We start from the raw sequence: 23,235 nt of genomic DNA, 5'->3' as shown, positions 1-23,235 counted from the left end.
GGAGACTCAATAATAAAACCACAATGAAGCAACTTTGCTGAAGGTCAACGTTTCAGTGTAATGACACTTTTATCAAGATATGTCTTGATAAAAGTGTCACTACACTGAAACGTTGACCTTCAGCAAAGTTGCTTCATTGTGGTTTTATTATTGAGTCTCCAATGAGTGCCGTCCGTGTTCTGCATGTTACATTTCCCCTATTTGGAAGGGCACCAGAGCATTATATGGATTGACGGAGTGCCGGATTGAAGTTGGTTTCTATAATAATAATAATTTATATATATATATATATATATATATATATATTCTCTTTCGGGTAAAAATCTTGCGGAGATTCATTTGTTGGATCATATCTGAAACTAAAAGAGAACACTGGTGTGGTCACTGCAGATAAATACGTCAAACTTGGAGTAAGAAAATGTGGACTTCATGTGAATTTGACTCTCAGCAGTTTGGGCAGTGCTTGGGGAAGGCAGCAGTTGGGGTAGAGCTAGGGGTTGAGCCAGGGAGTAATTGGGGTAAGGGCAGGTTTTACTGTGGGGCAGTACTAGGTTTAGGGAAGGGATAAAGGCAGGCAGCAGATACGACAGGGAGGGGTTAGATAGTATTTGGGACAGTACTGGGGAAAAGGGGGGTTTAGGGGGCAGGTATTACTGGAGATAAGGAGGGGTAAGGGAGAATAGCAGATTTCTTATATAGCAGCTTCCTCCACCTGCATTGGCCTGTTTGCAGCACTGCCAGCTCACAACACACACCATTTTCTCATTTGAACAGTTTCCCCCGTTTGCATAATCATTGTCAGCAGGTAACCCACACAACAAAGTGGAAAAAAGGTAGAAATGGAAGAGAGCACTGGATAGGTTTTTTATAAAATGATATATCCATCAAGAACAATTCTGCAAGTATTTAAAAAGAAAATAGTGAGGTATGCTGCATATAAATATCCTGGTAAAGGTCTAGAAAGTGACGCAGACAGCAGTGTTACAGGTATAAACAAATATTGGAACACAAAATATAGAAAAGAATTGACCACGGCGCTAGCTATACTCCTTTGGATCTCTCCAATCAATAATATGTCAAAATATATAGAAGCTAATTATTTCTTAATGAATATCTAATTCTACAGCTGCATGTCCATACTTTTTAGGTGTGTGAGCACCTAAGTAGAAATACAATAGAAAACAAAACAAATAGGACTGTGCTCTAAAACATCCAAATTGTGAGATGGCAGAAATGATATATAGCAGTCAGGATTTAACAAAAACCTTAGGTTTTAATCACATGAAAAATAATGTGCATATACATTTAAAACAATACACAAAATGCTAGTAAATGCACTACTGATAAATGGACCTATATGTATATCTCAATCCAGATTATCGTCAGTTGTTCAATAAAATATTGTCCCACAAGAACATATCATACTCAGAAGGTATACATTGATTCTCCTTAGTGTACATAAAAGTCCTTGATTTGATGTAAAAAACATTCAATTGAAAGGGTATAAATTAAAAGAGATCCGTGATGAATGTCTCATTGAATAGTGTCCGTCTCCACAAAAAAGAGACTTGATAATTGAGTAACATGCAGTCTCCTGCAATATTGCAGCAATCGGCTGCGCTGGTTATACCTGGTCCGTTGATTCCTTCCAGATGGCAGCCTGGATCAGGTGGCCCTGCACCGGTAGTGACACTTGGCTCCCGCAGTGGTCCGGCTGTATTTGTATGACCAAGACCAGTAAATGCGTGTAGCTGTGAGCGGCGTAAAGACTTGCCACGTCTCCTCTGGTATTGGATATTTGGACCAGAATGGCACACCAGTGCCTGGATCACAATTCAGGTGTTCGCTTAACAGAAGTCCCTGATGCGGTTCGCCCTTACATAGGAGGGCTTTATCAAAGAGTGAGGGTAGTTAGACTTCTTCCTCCTTATATACCCGCACCAAGGCAAGATCAATTGGAACAGGTGATCAAAAGTTAATTATTTCATTCAGGTGTATTCACCTGTTGTTCCTGATTTCTCTAGGGTTCTATACACACTGGAACAAAACCTATTTGAATCATCAGCATTTATTATACTTCTATATTGACGAAGCCGGATGATTGGCTGAGACCAGATCTTAAAATTAATATCGAGCGACGCCATCTTAGTTGCCCCTGACGACGCCATTTTGCGTGGTCAGCATTAAACCATTGTGTGCGATGCTAATATGCTATTATTAGCATCGTGCTACCGCATACTGTTAAAAGTCCCACCATACCCCATACGCACATTAAATAATACATATAATATACAAGACGCACAGTTGCGCTGTTTAGCAAAGCACTCTACACATAAAACACACCACGCATATTAGCGACTACACGCAATATCCTTACACTTATACATACGAAATTAAAGGCTTAATATTAGAGGTTATATTAGCGAATAATCATGTTGTGAAATGTAATGTATACGATATTTAAGGTACATAAGCTAGTAAACATATCATGTTTGGTACCATTCTAAAGCACTGATTGTTTGCAGAATTCCGGTTTGACCCGCAAGGAAATCGCATCAAGTGTTCACAAGATATGAACAATATGAAAATAGTGGTTAGAATGGTGAAAATGTATGTAGTGTTTTTCTACTAGTTTAAACCAGTTCTTCGGCGGGAAAACCACACAAAGCAACACTGAAGAACTGGGACATGCCCCTAGTGATGCTATATGAACTGTCTAATGACCTGCATCATACCAGAATGTCCACGAGCAAGATCCAATGGAAATTCGTTATCTAGTTTCTTTGTTCTGGGAGGGTATATAGCTTACATGCTCGTTCTAGTCTACAGCCATTTTTTCTTGGATGACCACAGACTTCTGGACTGATGACTGTTTGTTGGGACCGCTAGCCAGGCTGCCATCTAGAAGGAATCAATGGAACAGGTATAACCAACGCAGCCGATTGCTGCAATATTGCAGGAGACTGCACGTTACTCAATTATCAAGTCTCTAGTCTCTATTTCGTGGAGACGGACACTATTCAATGAGACATTTGTGTGTGTGTGTGCACACCATTCATCACGGATCTCTTAATTTATACCCTTTCAATTGAAGGTTTTTACATCAAATGAAGGACTTTTATGTACACTAAGGAGAATCAATATATACCTTCTGAGTATATGTTCTTGCGGGACAATATTTTATTGAACAACTGACGATAATCTGGATTGAGATATACATATAGGTCAATTTATCCGTAGTGCATTTATTACCAATTTTTATTAGCAAATTGTGTATTGTTGTTTTAAATGTATATGCACATTATTTTTCATGTGATTAAAACCTAAGTTTTTTGATAAATCCTGACTGCTATATATCATTTCTGCCATCTCACAATTTGGATGTTTTAGAGCGCAGTCCTATTTGTTTTATAAACAAATATTGGAGTAAGTCTGTCAAGGAATAAACACACCAATTACTTCAAGCAACAAAATATCAGCCGGGTTAATAGTAAGTGATGGAAGATAGCTAGTATGCAAATACTGGGTTAAATACTGGGGTGTGGTGGTCGGGCGGTGGACCAAGCAGTTAGTGATGCAGTTCCACAGGCAAACCTTGTAGCAGCACTAAATGGCAGGTGAATAAACTACACTTGCTGCATGATGAGCAGCACCTCCAACACCCATGTTACCTGTCTCTTGTTAGGATGTTTCCCGGTGCCCCGGTCAGCAGTAATAGCGGTTAGACAGCCTTGGTTCCCAGCTACTCTTTGCTGTGCAGCAGCTTAATGAGTACAGAGTACGCGCTGCTTGTAACTGTGTGATGTCAGCAGCTGAAGGTGTGCCCCATGGGGCTGCTCTATTTCCCAGTCCAAGATCACGGAGAGGAGATCACACGGTGACAAGGGCAGCCGAGGGAGGTGTCACCCGAAGGGTTACCCTGACTGGCGGCACTGTAGTCCCATATTGTGCCCTTGAACCTCGGGCCGGGACGGGGGTATCCTTTTGTACCTCCTGTAGCCGGGTCTGGCTCCTCGTAGCTGTATACGCCGCTCTCTCCTTGCCGCTGGAGCCGCCTTCTTCACTCCACTGGGTACCGCAGTCTCATTCCAGAAGAAGTGAAGGCACCAACAGGAGGTTGGCTCTTCCCCAGAATCTTATAGTTCTCTTTGCAGAACCCAGGAGACATCAGAGGCGCCACAGGATTGGGACCCGGCAGGGAGACAAAAGCCACAGGATTGGCTGCAGAAGAACGCGTCCAAAGGGACCCACACACTTTGTAAAAGTGAGTCCCCAGTCCTCAATTTAGGGTAAAATACACACTATAGCGCATATTTGCGATTACTGCTGCTATATGTGATATTATTTACATTTTATAGTTATTTAATATAAATATATAATAATATATACACACATATATATATATATATATATATATATATATATATATATATATATATATATATATATAATGACAATTCAAACTGTGTTTTCCAATGTGAGCTATGAACTTTGAGTTTTAACTGGCAAAAAACAAATGAATCCATACAAGAATATTGTGACTATATGGTTATAAACATGAATTCTACATTCACACTGTTCAAAACCCATCTTAGCCAAAGACCTTGAGAGAGGACTAATAAATGGAAAGACACTGTGGTGTAAGTTTTATCACACTTGCCAAGCACATAATAATTGGAAGTACTGACATAATAATTGGAAGTACTGTAAGAATGCATCTGTGTATGTCTCACTGCTCTTACTTTGTAGGTTAGTACTAGACAATAACTGAAAATTAATGCTAATGTAACAAATACGATTTTATCGATAAAAATAATTGTGTTTTGTAGCCAGCTTCTTACTAGTAAGAAAGGAGGCGGCACTAGCTGCGAGATCTAGTAATGTATGTATGTATCACCTATCAAACTATCTACTGTATGCAGTGGGGAATGGATAGAACAGACTTTGCAAGTAGCGATATACAGTTGGTTTGAGCATTTCCTTTGCTTGTTGGCTTCAACTAGAGTGATCTGAGAAATACACATGTGTATACTGCATCTAGGACACGGCTACACATACTGGGTGTCCGCATAATGTATGGGCTCCCAAGACTGTATTAACAGACATATCTAAAACCTCAACCTAATCATTATTCTTCAATACCAATGGCTTTGTCATTATCACTTATTTGCACCAAATGAACTCTACTTTCAATGTCTTACATCTGTATATTTGTATTGACTGACCCCTATATACAAGTGTGTCACACTACAAATATTTTAAAGTATTTCATTCTAGTGCCAAAAACTGAACATTTAAAAAAAAAAAGAAAAAAAAACTTCAGTAGAGGTGAGCAAGTATGTCAAATTGTGCATATTTGGCTTGTTTTTCAGTATTTTTTTTCCTCATTTTAAAATCATTCTGCACCAAATCAAGTTGCATTAATGCAAACAATAATGTTCTCTCTTTTTTAAAGAGTACAGCAATTCAGCATGTAATAATTAGTTTGTAAACCAGATTAGGTACTTTATATGTTAGCAATTTAAAAAACAACAAGCACTGAGTGAAAATCCTGATGAAGAAAAACAAATCATCCCTAAAGGTGCGTACACACACAACGATTTAACCATAACAAAGTCATTATCGTTCAAAAAATCGTTCAGTGTAAAACGATAAACGATGAACGATTATCGTTCATGCGTGTTCACATTTGTCGACTGTAGTTCAGTCAGACTGGCCAACTGAATGATTTACAATATTTTTCCTTCAACACACTGAAAATCATTTATTATGTAAAGTAAAACCAACTACTTTGTAAAACGATTCTCTTCACTTTTTCAAGGGAAACACTGAAAGAAAATCGTTCAACGAAAATCGATCATTACTAACATCGTTGTGTGTGTATATGCACCTTTAGTATATAAGCTCTCACAGGAAGGAATCTCTTCCCTCTAGTTCTCCCCCGACCACTATCCATGTCAATGATGCTTTGCTCTCTTGCCTCCTACTCCCCTTGAGAAACTTTGGCATTGGTTGCTTGCCCACAAATTGGTTACAAAATCATAGATCACTATCACACTGCTCATCCTTGTGACTCACTACTATATGCTCCTTCAGCCTACAGCGAGTTGCCCTCCTCTTGCCCCTGTTATTTGTCTCACACAGATTTTGAAGTTACAGTGATGTATGTACAGTAGCAGCAATACTGTTAGCTGCTGTGTATTGTACTTATGCGTGTTTACTTGCAATGTTTTTTACCCCTTTTATGGTGCTGTGGACACTTAGGGACATATTCAAATAGGTGTGAAAAGTCAGTTTCTGCGGAAAAGTATTGCCAGTGATGTCATTTCGCCAGGCCAAAACTTATGCCTGTATTCAATTCCAAAGACTTTTCCCAGTTGCTGAAAGTCAATGCATTGGAATAGGCGAAAAAAAAGATTTGCCTATGAAAGCTGTCGAAAAAAAGTGCAGAATTGGGGTTTTGGGGTGCAAACTTGCGGAAACCACCCTGCACCCTCAGGACAGCCCCGCAAAAGGTAAACTGTGTCAAAAAAGAAAAAAAAAAAACCAAAAGCTTAAGAACACCCAAAAAAGTACTTTCATTTTGGGGGCAAAATAAAACAAAGTTGGGGATAAACTTAAAACTAGCGAAATAGACTCCAGGAGGGTCCCCAAGTATGCCCCATGTGTTTTTAAGATTGCAGGTGCTTGCGGCAGGTGGATTTTTTAAGTTTTTTCAAACTTTACTTTAGCAACCTCAAAATATGCTAGCACACATTTTCATGTACCCCAAATTTGCTGGGACCATTTATTTTCTGCAAGAAAACCTCCTAAATGCTGTTCTTCACCACTTCTGCAAAGACGCTAGAGCATTTACGTACCCCAAATACCTTCAGTAAGGCTATTCGGGGGTATCTATAGTGATCCCCAATGTCGGTGCATCTTTTGGGGTGGGGTGTCAGACTGATTTCCCCAAATCTGAAAACACTTTTTGCCTGTTTGCGTTTCGCCGGGTCCCGTTTTTGCCAATATCAAATTGAATACGGGGATAAGCGCAATACTTTTTCGTATGGAAAACCAGCGTTGTCTTTGGAAAAGTCCGGCATGCAAAAAGTACGGGACTTTTCGCGCCTAATTGAATATGCCCCCTGGTCGCAACTTATGAATAAAGGACAACAATAAAGATTTTCACCCTTACTTAGAGGGCTAAGTTCTTATGATTCAGGGAAAAACTACAGTTAGAGAAAACTATGTATGAGCACTCTTTCAAATAAATAATAGCTAAGACATATAATGCTTGCAAAAATTATCAACCTTACATTATGCAATACAACCAAATAAAACGAAGCATTAAAAAAATCCCTCCCACCTACTTGAATATTACAAAATACATGATTTTGTTTCTTTTCCCAGTTAAAAATTACAGATGTGTCCTTATACAATATTGTGCAAAGGTTTTAGGCAGGTGTGGAAAAAATGCTGCAAAGTAAGAAAACTTTCAAAGATAGAAGTGCTAATAGTTTATTTTTATCAATTAACAAAATGCAAAGAAAATGAACAGAAGAGAAATCTAAATCAAATCAATATTTGGTGTGACCAAACCATGCCTTCAAAATAGCATCAATTCTTCTAGGTACACTTGCACAAAGTCAGTGATTATGTAGAAAACAGGTGATAATAAGCATCATTTTCATATGTACAGTAGGTTGAAACACAGACATTATCTGAAACAGAAACACCTGTGTAGGAGGAGTAAAACTGGGTGAGGAACAACTAAACTCTGCTACAAAAGGTGAGGTTGTGAAAGACAATTTCGTGTCACAGGTCAAACACCATGGCAAGAGTGAGCACAGCACCAATATACAAGGTAGTTATATAGTTATACTGCATCAGCAAGGTCTCTCCCAATCAAAGATTTCAAAGCAGACTGGGGTTTCAAGATGTGCTGTTCAAGCTCTTTTGAAGAAGCACAAAGAAACAGATACCATTGAGGACCATAGATGCAGTGGTCGGCCAAGGAAACTTAGCATCAGATGAAAGGCACATCGTTGCTTGCTCCCTTTTCCCTTTGAAATCAGAAGATGTACAGCAGTGCCTTCAGCTCAGAACTGGCAGAAACCAATGGGATCCAGGTACACTCATCTACTGTTCGGAGATGTCTGGCCAGAAGTGGTCTTCATGGAAGAAATGTGGCAAAAAAGCCATACCTCGACGTGGAAATAAGGCCAATCGACTATACACGAAAAATGGCAGCAGGTGCTCTGGACTGATGAGTCAAAAGTGTAATTACCTGACTGTAATAGAATAACCTCAGAACACCATGAATATATTAAAGATGCTTTATATCAGACAAATAAATAAAACACCATGACATATATATATAGAATTAACAATGAAATTAACAATGTAGAACAGAATAATTGACAACACCTATGTGGTCAAAGCTATTAATATGTGTCGAGAGACTGAGTATCCATTCAGTTAGAACAACTCATCTTTGGGATAACTATAAGAAGCACAGCCAGCAGAGTGTTTTTATTATAAAAAAATCCCTGTTAAATATTTGGAGATAAGAGATGGCTGCACAGCAGGTGCTATATAAGCACACAAACACTTAATGAACAGGTATATTCACAGAGACTTTGATATTATTGCCAGTTCAATATTTTGCCAGCTAAATATCCTTAAGGATTAAATACAGCAAGGATTGCTACAATGCTTGTGGGATTTTTCCATTCCAGGATCTAGTATATCAAGTGGATTTTTACCTATATTTTTTAATATCTGTGTCGATACATATTAATAGCTTTGACCACATAGGTGTTGTCAATTATTCTGTTCTACATTGTTCATTTCATTGTTAATTCTATATATATGTCATAGTGTTGTATTTATTTGTCTGATATAAAGTATCTTTAATATATTCATGGCGTTCTGAGGTTATTTTCTGCCATTACAAGGATTGATAAGCACAACCAAATTTCTGTTTTTTAGTTCTTTTTTTCTCTTTTTATGAAACCATAGTGAGTCTGCACAACTCACTAGTTGGCTGCTGCTACCAGTAATATAATTTGAATTGTAAGCGCCTAAATAAAAGGTTACTTACTGACTGTAATAGAAGGCAGTTTGTCTGCCGAATGGCTGGAGAGCAGTACAATAATGAGTGCCAGCAGGCAACAGTGAAGCATGGTAGAGGTTCCTTGCAAGTTCGGTACTTATCCATCATGCACTACCATCAGAGAGGCGTCTGATTGTGTCCAAATTTATTCTGCAGCAGGACAATGACCCCAAACATACAGCCAATGTCATTAAGAACAGTCATAAGCATAAAGAAGAGCAAGGATTCCTGGAAGTGATGATATGACCCCACAGAGTCCTGATCTCAACATCATCGAGTCTGTCTTGGATTACATGAAGAGAGAGAAGGATATGAGCAAGCCTACATCCACAGAACATCTGTAGTTATTTCTCCAAGATATTTGGAACAACCTCCCCGACGAGTTTTTTCAAAAACTGTGTGCAAGTGTACCTAGAAGACTTGATGCTGTTTTGAAGGCAAAGGGTGGTCACACCAAATATTGATTTGTTTAGCTTTCTCTTCTGTTCATTCAGTTTGCATTTTGTTAATTGATAAAAATAAACTATTAAGACTCCTATCTTTGAAAGCATCCACACCTGCCTAAAACTTTTGCACAGTACTGTACATCTCAGCTGTGCTAAAAAGCCTCTATTGCTAGCGTTGGGCATCTTTTTTGCCAAAAATGCATCTAAGTTGCGATGCGACTAGAACGCATAAGCAGACTGTGCTGATTAATTTGATATGCGACACTTGTATATCTGAGAATATCTGAATGTGTATACAAAATGCTACAATGGAGCAGCCGCAGCTTTTTTCATTCAAAGTACTGTTGTGGTTCATATACAAACTCAGGTGCACACAGGTATACAAGTGTCACATATCAAATTAATCAGCAGAGTCTGCTCGTGTTTTACCTAGTAACTTTGCTTAGTGACAGACGCATTTCCCGCTAAAAAAAAGACGCCCAACGCTAGCAGAGTAGGGGGATCCGGATTATAGATAGAAAGTTAAAGGATCGAAAATGTCTAGATAGACACCAGATGTTAGACAGGCAATAGGTCGACACACTAAAGGTTGACATGGAAGAAGGTCGACAGGTACAAATAGTCAACATGGTCAAAAGGTCGACAGTCAAATGGTCAACACTCATATGATCTACACTTTTTTTTTTAGGGTTAGGTTTAGGATTGAGCACTTACCCCAACAGTTAGGGTTAGGCACTAGAAGGGACAGTTAGGGTCAGGCATCTACCCTGACGTTTAGGGTTATGCATCGGAGGGAAAGTTAGGGTTAAACAACAAGGGAAGGGTTAGAGTTAGAAAACAATAAAATGTGTAGACAGTTTTCATGTCGACCTTCTTCCATGGCTATCTTTAGTGTGTTGACCTTTTGTCCCTGTCGACCTATTGCCTGTCTGATATCTGATGTCTGTCTAGACAATTTCGATCTTTTAACTGTCTATATTTTATACCACACCCCAGAGTAGCACGGGAACTGGCAGCTCACTCACGCCATGCAAGCCGTGCTGCGTGGCGTATTGAGGCTAAATGTATGAGGACACATCTGTACACTGAAGATCTTTATATGATGGACTTCAAAATATCAAATTATCTTACCAGAAGGGCAACTGGCTTTCTCTAATGAAGCTGAAGATTGTACATGTGCAGCCTCGGCAGGAGACGCAGATGGCCGACTTTCTCCGCCCTGAGAAGCAGGTGGACATAATTCCTGATCAGATGGAGCTGTAACCTCAGGTGCCTGTGATTCTGTGTGGTTTGCAGTAGCTAGAGGTGAAGTGCTTGACTGTAATCCCACTGTATTATAAATAAAATTCTAAATATTAGTTTTATAGTATTTTACCAGGAAAGGAGTCACCTTTCATTGTCCTACATGCATCATATATAGTTGACCAAAATACAATCAAAAATATTACAATTACCAGCATGCTTATAGAGCCACAAGTTAGGTTGTTGCAGAATTTGGAATCCCATTTGTAGAAGGCAAGTTCAAGACTCCTTACTGAATTTAGGAATCATTAATAGGCTTCTGGGGTTAGGTGTTTGCTTGCTAAATAATATATTTACGAATTAGTGACCTATTTACAAAATGTCAGAACTAGTATACAAAAGCAATCATATTATTCCTTTATTCATACGAAAAAAATAAAGGCAAAGGGGAGAAAAAAATATACAAATTAGTGCTATAGTTTCATCTCAGCTTTGATTATATATCAGATAGTGAGAAACCCATCTACTAAGATTTCAGAATGATGAAGAGTCAAGCAGCAAGGATTGGATAACAGAAAAGAGCAACAGACGTTGACTTCAGCTGCCCACCTCACCCCATCTGACAAACAAAAAATAATGCACCTCTGTTCTGAGTTGCTCCTCTTCTTCTACTGCTTTGTGCAACTTCACTTGCTTCTTCAAACCATCTCGAAAGCATATCTGACATTCTCTGCATCAATGATGCATTGGTGACTGGATCGCCTAGAACAATTAAGCAATAGTTAATCTTGATCAGTATAAGGTCACCTTGCATGGTAGACCGGCATCCAGAGCCTCATGTTTATTCTGGAAATGAGTCTATAAAATATACTTTAAACTAGGGATGTGCAGGCTTGGTTCTACTCGGTTCCATTCGGTTTTTTTTACCGAATCTTATTGGCTATCCAAAACTCGTGACAGCTGAAACCCAATAAGATTCGGGAAAAAAAACCGAACGGAACCGAGTAGAACCGAGCCTGCACATCCCTACTTTAAACATGATCTTAGTGCTTACAGTGTGCAACTGCATCCTTGGACAGCGTATTTACTGTACTTTCAGTAACAGTAGTGTTGCACCATGTAATGTATTTAGAAATTATGCGGACCAAACATCAGCGCCACGATTCCCCGACACTGATCAAAAACACCAATCCGCAGAGATCTATGATTGGTGATCAATCGGCGGATCGAGGTAAACAGCATGTTAAAAATCCACGACTCGCCAATATTGATTATTATCATCGAGGATTCCCCATCTGAAAGAGGTCACTTTGTTATAGTAGATGGGCTTTCAGAGTTTAATCAAAATATGCACTAAAAACTTTATGTTTATTCTACAAATTAGTATCATTGCAGATACTAAGTGCTTAAAATACTTGCATTACTAGAGTGAGCTACAGGCTTCAGTCATTATAACAGAACACTGCTGATCTCACTTCCCAACTACAACCACTGGAACTAGTACAGGCAATAATTGCATATAACACTCGTGTCCTTGTAATATCAGATGCACACCCATATCTTATATACCTTATACCCATATACCTTCAAGGCAGCTATGCTATTAACACCAACAATGCAGCCTATTGCACCATAACCAAAAACAAAGCAATATAAGCAAATTTACATGGAATGGGTATGGTTCTGGACTCAGAAGACTTCCACATTAGAGATATTGTATATAAAGCACATTATCAGAGGTATATGATCACCATCTAATTACACGTTGACCTATAATCTCTGATAGAGGAACTGAGGACACTTGGCACATTTACACATGTGATGTATAGAACATCTACACATATATAATACATTCTTTCTGATTTAAAGTTTAGCTCTTTAATGGGTATCAAAATCTGTGATTCTTATGAAGTGTTCTCTTTCTGAGCCACAATATACTAAATAACACTAACAAACTAATAAAATAAATTTGTATTGTGGCCAAACGATTACTGTCCAAATAGAGAGATCTTTCTTCCCTCACGCTATCCATGGTAATCAGCAGCGCTTGGAAAACACAAAAAAAAATTATTTTCTTTCCCTTGGACCTCCTGTGGTATAAGAACCAATGGCAGACCAGAAAACATCTACGTAGCTTTATTGTAGCTGGGCTCGCAGCCGTGGCCCACATTCCCTACTCTTCCTCTCCCAAATTCCCCTCAAGTCTCCCACATTATTACCAAGAAGTTATTATTGGTTGCCGACATATAATTGCTATGATCAAATGTGTTCACCTGTTTTGTAACCACTGATGTTATCGCAGTTAACAGTTAATAACCTATGAAAATAGTGGATTACTGATAACTGAAATTTGGTTGCACCTTCACTGTACTGATGGCTATTGCAATTGTAATAAGAAAATCTAAAGAATCAGAAATCAATGAAATCCTTGAAAGATAATAGGGAAATGCGTTTCTAAAAAGGTCATCACAACATAGAAATTATTATTAAACACAAGCAAATAAAACAAAATGATACATTCCAAATTATTCTATACCGTCTCTTTCTCGTTCACTTTCAGGTCTTGATCTTGGTCCTGTATCTGACCAATCTCCTCGTAACCTGAGGCGTTTAAGGGGCGGTTCTCGTACCTTAATGAATAAAAACAAATATGAAATCAATTTATTTAATATATTACTGCAATAAAGTACCTGAAACATTTTACTTGCTTAATTAGGCTTATAAATGTGTAATAGTTTTGTGTTATTCCAGACTGAGAAAACTCAGAGGGGGGGGGGGGGAAATCGATTGTAACGTCTTTGCCTGCACTCTCCCATGTTTTTAGTCCTTTCGGTAGCCCTCACCAAATGATATCACATACAATCTTTATAATTAGGCCACTATAAATAGCATATAGCAAGAGATTTGCCACACTGTGTAGGTTTTACAGAAATTATTTTAGAGATGAAAGAACATGCAAAGGTGTTCTGGACCATATGAAGACATCGTGAATGATTCAGAGCCGCTCGCAATGTCAATGTTCAGGAGTTGAGCAAAGTTTTGCTAGTGCACGTGCGCAGAAAAACCTAAAATCTCTTACAGCGCATGTGCTACAGAGTCTACTGGATGTCTTGTAAGACATGCACAGAGATGATACATCTTATGTGTGTGTTATGGGAGTTTCGCGAGCATGTCACTGAAGTGTTTGCTTACTCATACGCTCATCATTCACTTTGTAGGGCATACTGCACCTGCCATAGAGCTGGTGCAAGTTTCGATGGTGCAACAGATAGTGTAATATCCGGCGGTAATACAGCATCTACGAACACTGAAAGTGGGCGTCTCAGTCCTTGCACAGTCATACGTACAGATGTGCACCAGAAAAGGACTTTGTATTAGCTTTTCATAAAGTCGCAAACAGGCAACTGCCAAAAGATGTAACCGTGGCTTTTTAGTCTTGTTGTCGATTCATTTATAGTGCCAGCCTAGACAGAAATCCCATCCTCGCCCCATTCCAAACCATGGATGTATCCTAGACCATTAATGTGTTTCGCATGCTGTTATAACTATGGAGGAAGAGGTTAGATGACCTAAGCTGACTATTGTGCATGACACAATATCTGCTTGGATGCTGCAGTGAGGAGACTGCCCAACAAAGCTGACTATAGAGACAAGCTAAGAGAGAAGAGATGTCTGCAGATGCTGCTCAGTGTAAATTAGCTGAGGAGCAGTGGCCGTGTAGTAGCTCTGAAAGGAGAGAATTACTAGTAACATATTTGAAACATGCTGTTTTGATAAATTCTGCCAGAGAGGATAACTTTTTTTTCCGGTAGAAACCCCTTAAGTGGTGGTCGATTATTTATGTTTTTTGTAAAATTTTGCATCTAGATGTAATGGTAAAATTAGATTTGCCTTCTGTTTAATTAGCATTGTTGAGGAAACAGACGTAGGCTCTGTGAAACGCGTTGCTACAATCCCTTACTGGTATCTCCTACCTATTTATCTTTATAAGATTCTTTACTTTGTTTTTATCCGTTATTTTATTTACTTGTATTTAAGATTTTCTTTGTATATTGCCATATATGATTCAAATCAGTTTTATTCAATTTAACTTATTGGCATTGGATCTTTGGTCTATTGGATCCCATTATTCATAATACCGACAGACATCAGTTTTTTAAATGAATGTCCAAAGGATTCGACCATCCTACTGAAGGTGAGCATACTATATACAGCACAGTATCATCGTATACACTGATCTGCACTATGCTGGCACTTTATTTTTCTTCCCTAGGAACTCCAGTGGCTTAAGAAAAACCAACGGCAGACCAGATGACTTCAGCATTGCTTACGCAACCACTGTAGGACAACGGTGATAGTTTGTCCAACGTCTACTATTCTTTTTAAAAAGGGTGAGTTTGTATGTAATCTCTTGTGAACCAAGGTACTAGTATGTTAAATGCGATTATTGCACTTTTTTCATTCACATATTTCAGGAAATTTGAGAACATAATTGGAAGAATTAATCCGAGTAATCCATTACACAGACTAAAGACAGTGCCGGAACTATTTCCCCATATCCATAAACTAGTCCTGAGAAGCCCGGTTGAAAGGCTCCTGCTGTCCGTGGCTGCATAACTTTGTCATGATCATTTGCTCCCAAAAAAGGACCTGGCACAGTCTACAACTCCTGTGATCAGTGTGTCGTAAGACAGAAGACACAGCCTGTTTTAACAATATACTGCTGGGTCTCTATTTCTTGACCGTACTGAAAAGGTGTGCCTTGGTCTTTATCTCAGTAACAAAGTCCCACTTGCATATGGTGATTTGCAACAGGCACAAGTAGTGAAAAGGGTGAAGTACCTATGTGCAATTAACAGACATCTATATTTTAAAGTGCTTAGTAATGGAAGAATTGATGAAGGCCATTCAGTAAAGTTGTTAAAGCTCAACAAGAAGCCACTGAAGTCCAGGAGAAAGCCACCATGATGGTGGATGTGGTCTTAAAGGATAATGGGTGAGATGTATGAAGGGGAGATAGGGGGGACAATGGTAATTGCGCTTGTTAAGAACTGCACTTCAGGGATGTGCAGACAGGGGAGGAAGGGGAGGCAGATCCTCCCCTGTCGTACTCCAGAGATTTGATATAAAATGTTTAGAACAATACAAAGAAGATATTGATAACTTCTAAACATCTTTGTTAATTGTAATCATTTTTATAGTTAACACTGACCAGCTTTGTGGAGCTCCCTGGGACTGTAGGGAGACGAGAGATAAGGCAGCAACAGCTCAGCCTCGCTTCTGTATAGTCAGACACTGCTTGCAGAGCTGGGGGCGGGGACACATCACGGGCAGTAAGGTGCACAGAAAGAGAGCTAATAGAGGCTTTGGGGGTGTGCCTTGAGAACTGATGGACACCTTGGATGGGTCATGTGACCAGGAAGTGCACTGCAGTGTTTAGAGATCGTAACTCAGTAATCAGCAGCAAGAAAAGACACAGGGATAGAGGTAGCAGAACAAATGGACACTGAAGCTTAGTGTATTGAGGGGAGAGTTACAGTGAGTAGGACGTGAGACAGACTCCCAGCACTCAGACTCATCTCCTGGTGTGCCTCCCCAGCCATTGACCTCACCACACATCACTTCTACAGTTACCGCTTCCCTCTATGTAGAAATGCAGAAAAGCAAACCGAATGAAAGGGGCGCTATGCGCCGCTATCCCTTGATAGGGTGCCAAAGTGGGGATGCAATGAATAAACTGTCAGGGCACTAACCGTTCTGACAACTGCAGCTATCGATTTTGACAGCTGCAGCTGTCTTTGTCGCACCACACAGCACTGACAGCCTGGGTTTGTGCATAAAAATGTTTTTTCTATTAGTCTTGGGTGCCACTGAGAGTTTCTGACTGGCGCATGCGCAGGCTCACTGCAAGCGCCAGTCAGAAGCCAAAAAAGTGAATGAGCAAATCACCAGCTAGGCCTCTTCAGGCAAAGAAGGAGATAAGTGCTTCACTCCACAAAATAGGTGAAGCAGGTTCAGGTAGTTAACGGCCGTTAGTCACCCCTTCATACATCTCCCCCTATGAGCTGTTTAAACTACAGTTAAACAGCAGGGGGTATTTAACCAACAGCTTTACCAACAATGGTGGCGATTCCAAAAAATTAAATAGGACTACACCTGTTGGTGACGATCTATAGCTTAGCTGTTAGGAGCACTTGGGGTCAGAAAAGTTAGAATCAATGCAACAAACCAAGGTATTCTTTTTGCCATCAGTATATTTAGATTATTCTAGGTTTGTTCAAGTGAAGTGCATTGCAATCGCAGGTTTGGGAACTTTCTTGAACTGTGCTTGACCAGATCTTAAAATTTAGGGAACTTACAAGGTCATTAATATAAATAATAATAAAAAAAATATATATTTTTTATTATATACTCATTGTAAAATCCTTTCCTTGTCATCCATCTGGGGAACACTGCTAAGTTGATGATGGGTTAGGTGGGCTAGGCCACAGGAATAGGCACCAGAGAGTTAACTCTGACAGGCTCCGCCACCCCACTTATCTTTTCCCGCTTCCCTGAAGCCTCAGTTCTCTAACAAAGCTGCTTGGAGAAGCAAATTACACCATTCTAATTACCATAAACCTAACAGAAACAGCAAAAGACTAGAAAGGGATGGATCGCAGTGTCCCCCACATGGATGACATGGAAAGGTTTTTACGGTGAATACATAACAATCCAATTAATCATCAGATCTGGGGGACACTGCTAAGCTAATGCTGGGATTTCCCAAAGCAAGTCTAAACGGGGGGCCTCAACCGGCGAGGTCGCACACAACACATGGCGGCCGAAACCAGCCTCGATATAGCCTTGGCATAACCAAAAGCATGAAAATGGTCAAACTTGGTGATTGTATGCACAGACCAAGTTGCTGCCCTGCACAACTGTTCCACCAAATCACCATGGCGAACTACTCAAGGGGCCCAGACCACTCACATCGAATGGGTGCGGGATGGAGTAGGAACCATCACATCAGAGGACAGATATGCATGACGAGGAGCATCCAACAGTGAAAAAGAATTAAGGGAGGTGTTCAAGACAGAGCTGCCATTTACGTTACCCTTCTAGCCGAAGTGATGGCTAGAAGGAAAACAATCTTCAGGCTAAGGTAGCGCAACTCTATCGATTCCAGAGGTTCAAAAGGTGGTTTTTGAAGAGGTCCGGGGCCAAATTTAAAGGGAGAGGAAGAATGTAAGGTGGGTCGATGCACAATACCCCCAGCAGAAAAAGTTTGCACCTCTGGAATAACCGCTAAATGCTTCTGACAAAACACAGAAAAGGGCGGATATATGCCCCTTTAAAGTAGACAGACGAAGACCATTTGACAGTCCCTCTTGCAAAAGGACAAAACACAAGAGAAACAAAAGACATTGACGTGACCGCGTTTACACCAGGAAATGTATAGGCACCAGGCCCGGTGATAAATCTTGGACCTAACTGGCTTCCTGGCCGGAAGCATAGTAGAAACCACTGGTCTTGAAAATCCTAGTGCTCTCAAGATCTTAGGCCCTCATTCTGAGCCGTTCGCTATTTGCGGTCGTTCGTTCAAAAACAAGGGGTGGCTATTCAAATGATCCGTTCGCACATTGCAGTCTGTTCACACCTCTAAGTCTGAACGAGCGAGCAAAACATACACTCGTTTATTTGATAAAAACGCCCCTTGGCCGCACGCACCATACGTCATGTCCGCTATTTATTAGATTAATCGAGTACATCGTACAGCTTATGAACTGCTCGCTATTCTTGTGGTTGGTTTTTTCAACCGCTATTTTGCGAGCAGTTCTGAGTTAAAAAAAAACAAGTGACGTGGTCAATGACGCTGCTGTATTAATTATGCACTCCCTTAAAACGCCCGTTTTGACCTTTAAGCACGCCTGCGTTCGAATTCCACTCCCCCGTTTTCAAGCACCTTCCCCTGTTACCACCCACATACGCCTCATTCTGTCACTCAATATAGCAGGCACTCGCTATATAGCGTACAAACGATTTTCGGCCGCACTGACTGGTTCGCGCATGCGTACTAAAAACCGTACGCATGCGCAGATGTGCGAACATCGCTCAGAACGAGCGTACTGCCGCTAGCGAGCGGCTCTGAATGAGGGCCTTAGTTTCAAGAGCTATGCTGTCAAAGTTAGTTGAGACAAACTGGGATGAAGACATGACCCTTTTCGAAGTAGATCTTCTCTGTGGGGGAGACGCCACGGGTCATCAACAGTCAGGGACCCACTCTGACTTCCTGAGCCCTGTGAACAGGAGCTGAGGCTGGTGACCAAAAAGGCAAATAAAAAAATAAAATAAAGTTCACCAACGAGCTGGAAACAATACTTTATTGTACAGGCACTAGGAAAGCAGGGGGGGGGGGGGGTTAAATGTGTGTGTTGGGGGAGTGATGGATGGAGCCAATCAGATTTACTATCTCTCTCGTGTGCAGGGGTAGGGAATAAGCGGCCCTCCAGCTGTGACTGAACTACAAATTCCAGCATGCCTTGTAGTTTTAGGATGGCCAAATAGCAAACCTGTGGCAGGGCATGCTGGGATGTATAGTTCTACAACAGCTGGGGGGCAGCTTATTGCTCACCCCTACTCTACTGCTTACTTCTTTGACCCAGCCCACCTAACCCAGCGTCAGCTTAGCAGTGTCCAACAGATTTGATGATTAAGAAGTACAGATTACACTGATCCCTGTGGTGAATGTTTGCTTTAGAACTACCTTCTTTTATTATCCTTTAGTTGTCTACCCATGTATAATCGGGGTATATTTACTGAAGTGAGAGTTTCTAGAAGTGGAGATGTTGCCCATAGCAACCAATCAGTTTCTACTTAGCATTTAACTAGCTCCTTCTAGAAGATAATAGCTAGATTCTGATTGGTTGCTATGGGTAACATCTCCACTTCTAAAAACTCTCACTTTAGTAAATATATGCCTAAGTAACTTTAAAGTCGATTATTTTATGATTGTGATGGTGTCCACTAGGATAGTTAGCTATACTAATGTCATACTAAAATAATGTTTTCCTTCGGAGATACGGGCAGTTGAATTCCAGAAAAAAATTGACACAAAGGATTTTTTGGCCTACTTTGGCCTCATACTGTCAAAAAAGTACTTTGAGTCAGCAATTTTTTAAATCAGCATCAAAAGTTGTATAAGCATGTGCACTTTCACAACTTTTGCTCTCATAGATCTGCCACAGCAATTACTTGAACATTGCTGATTGTTTCACCTACCTCCACTACCAGGGCCAAAACTCCAGTACTATTGCATACTGTGAACTGAAACTTTACCAAAGTTAGTTCTACATATACACCAACTTTCAAACAAAACGTAATTTAAATCGGAGATGGTCAAGTGGGGATGACTTTCAAAATTGGTCCACTTGACACAAAATGACCCAGCTGCAAATTATGTCAGGCCTTTAGGTCTATAAATGCCTTGCTATGATTTTTACCTCTTTATATAAATGCTACAATAAAATTGCAATCTGCCGGTCTTGCAGTGTAGCCCCAGTAACAATTGAATATACAGTGCATCCGGAAAGTATTCACAACGCTTCACTTTTTCCACACAATACCCCATAATGACAACGTGTAAAAAACGTTTTTTTGAGATTTTTGCAAATTTAATAAAAAAAACACTAATAAATCAAATGTACATAACTATTCACGGCCTTTGCCATGAAGCTCAAAATTGAGCTCAGGTGCATCCTTTTTCCACAGGATTGTCTCGAGGCACAAATCTGGGGAAGGGTACAGAAAAATTTCTGCTGCTTTGAAGGTCCCAATATGCACAGTGGCCTCCATCATCCGTAAATGGAAGAAGTTCGGAACCGCCAGGACTCTTCCTAGAGTTGGCCGGCCGTCTAAACTGAGCGATCAGGGGAGAAGGGCCCTAGTCAGGGAGGTGACCAAGAACCCGATAGTTACTCTGTAAGAGTTACAGCATTCCTCTGAGGAGAGAGGAGAACCTTCCAGAAGGACAACCATCTCTGCAGTAATCCACCATGGTAGAGTGGCAGACGGAAGCCACTCCTTAGTAAAAAGCACATGGTAGCCCACCTGGAGTTTGCCAAAATGCACCTGAAGGACTCTCAGACCTTGATGAGACAAAGATTTAACTCTTTGGCATGAAAGCCAAGAGTTATGTTTGGAGGAAACCAGGCACCGCTCATCACCAGGCCTATACCATCCCTACAGTGAAGCATGGTGGTGGCAGTGGGAGACTAGTCAGGATAGAGGGAAAGATGAATGCAGCAATGTACAGAGACATCCTGGACGACAACATGCTCCAGAGCGCTCTTCACCTCAGACTGGGGCAATGGTTCATCTTTCAGCAGGACAATGACCCTAAGCACACAGCCAAGATATCAAAGGAGTGGCTTCAGGACAACTCTGTGAATGTCCTTGAGTGGCCCAGCCAGAGCCCAGACTTGAATCCAATTGAACATCTTTGGAGAGATCTGAAAATGGCTGTGCACCGACGTTTCCCATCCAACCTGATAGAGCTTGAGAGGTGCTGCAAAGAGGAATGGGTGTGCCAAGCTTGTGGCATCATATTCAAAGAGACTTGAGGCCGTAATTGCTGCCAAAGGTGCATCAACAAAGTGTTGAGCAAAGGTTGAGAATACTTATGTACATGTGATTTCTTAGTTGTTGTTTTTTTGATAAAATTTGCAAAAATCGCAAAAAATTTTTTTACACGTTGTCATTATGGGGTATTGTGTGTAGAATTTTGAGGACAAAAATTAATTTATTCCATGTTGGAATAACGCTGTAACATAACAAAATGTGGAAAAAGTGAAGCACTGTATAAATATTCAACTATTCAGTATTTATTTTGACACTTCTTCAGTTCCCCAATGAGGGACATGATCTTTTAATACCATTCTATAGATATTTGTCTTTTCTTACTGTTGCTTCAGTCGCACCAAGTATCCCCTGTTGGCGCACCAGGTCCTGTGTGGCTCGCTGAAAATGTGCATCTTATTTGCATAAATAAAACAACTGGGAAAGACAAAAACTACATTGCTAGCTTACGCTGATATGCGACATTTGTACATCTGTGTGCGACTGACTGAATCAGATTCTGTGTAAAAAGGGCTCCAATACGAGAAGCCGCGGCTTTTCCTCGCAACGAGTTTCGTTGTGCTTCACTTGTGACTTTGTACATGTGTAAAACTGATTCTGCGCCATTAAAGTCGCAGACGAGCGTCTCTGGCACACTGAGTGGCTTTTTGCTACATCTGCAAAATCGACTGAGACGCAAATTTTAAGGAAAGTCACGGTACACTACTCCTCTTGGAGCGCCTCAGTCACGCTAGGCGTCTCACGCTATATAGTGTATGGGCAACCAGTAAGTGAGGACAAATCTGTAATCTGTGCAAATAAAATATGTCTCGGACTGGAGTGAACCATAAATCCACAGTAAGAAGACTTATATGACTAATACAGAATTCAGAAAATTCAACATCTTTCCGACTAAAATCCTTTCAATAGACACTTGGTAGTCACTTACTTCTTGCCGCCTCTGATTTGCTGAAGGAAACTTAAGTTCTTTTCCTTGGTCATCTTTTGGATCAAATAAATATATGTAGTCTGATGAGTAGCTCACAAGGACTTCTTGCCCATCTTCACTGTAGCACAAAGAAGTTACACGACAAGACTTGTTTGTAAGGTGTGAGGGAACGAAACGTGCACACATTCCTGTAGTTCCACGACTGTCTGTCATAAACATTGCATAACAAATTAAGAATAAATGCATAACTTCAAACACACAAGTTTTAGGTCTTGTTACAAACTTAGAAGCAACTATAAATCCAAAAAATTTTCAGAAATGTATAGGAAGGCCAATCGCCATATCAAGAGTCGGCATGCAATTGACCGGCAAACTAATAGTGTTTATGGATTCAGTCAAATAGCTACAGTAAGTGGCTAATAATCATCACGGACTCAATTTGCCAGAAGCTGCCATGGTATAAATTATAATCTGCCCATACTAGTGACTTCCCCATGGTTCGGTTGATATCACAAAGGATACCAACATAGAAGGTTGGTGAGCCCATCTTCAAAGTCACTGGACACAGGGTCACTACAGCAATTGAGCTGTTCATCAACCATCAAAAAAAATATGTACTGCTAGTAAGGCAGCTTATATAGGTCTTACTAGCCTTTGCTCTACTGAGCTCTAATGACAATGAGATATCAAGCCCCACCACAGTTTTAAGAAAACTCAGCTGGTAAGTGCAACTGGACTAAGGGCCTGATTCAGAGCCGGACACTCTGAAAAAGCGCTCGCTCTGAATCAGGGCTTTTTATTATTTTTTTTTGTGCGGCCTCCTGGCTGCTCGCTTAGTTGTGGGTGACCACCCACAGCTATTGCGAGCGGCCAGGTGATGGTCGCGATGGTCTCGACCATCGGGG

General features: G+C 40.4%; 1 protein-coding gene across 3 annotated transcripts in view; it reads right to left on the bottom strand.

Moving 5' to 3' along the window:
• The window catches only part of DCAF6 (DDB1 and CUL4 associated factor 6), a 289,468-nt gene that overhangs the window by 166,466 nt on the left and 99,767 nt on the right, over window positions 1-23,235 (bottom strand). For all 3 annotated transcript variants that reach the window (XM_088482419.1, XM_088482420.1, XM_088482421.1), the window contains exons 8-11: window positions 22,331-22,536; window positions 13,322-13,415; window positions 11,428-11,547; window positions 10,675-10,872 (exon numbers count right to left, since the gene is read on the bottom strand). In XM_088482419.1, the coding sequence (XP_088338545.1) occupies window positions 10,675-10,872; window positions 11,428-11,547; window positions 13,322-13,415; window positions 22,331-22,536 (618 nt within the window). The remainder of the gene's footprint in view (window positions 1-10,674; window positions 10,873-11,427; window positions 11,548-13,321; window positions 13,416-22,330; window positions 22,537-23,235) is intronic.

The sequence above is a fragment of the Taudactylus pleione genome, unplaced genomic scaffold, assembly GCF_031769625.1.
Source record: "Taudactylus pleione unplaced genomic scaffold, aTauple2 ptg000288l, whole genome shotgun sequence".
NCBI lineage: Eukaryota > Metazoa > Chordata > Amphibia > Anura > Myobatrachidae > Taudactylus > Taudactylus pleione.
This window is presented reverse-complemented; position numbering and strand designations above follow the sequence as displayed.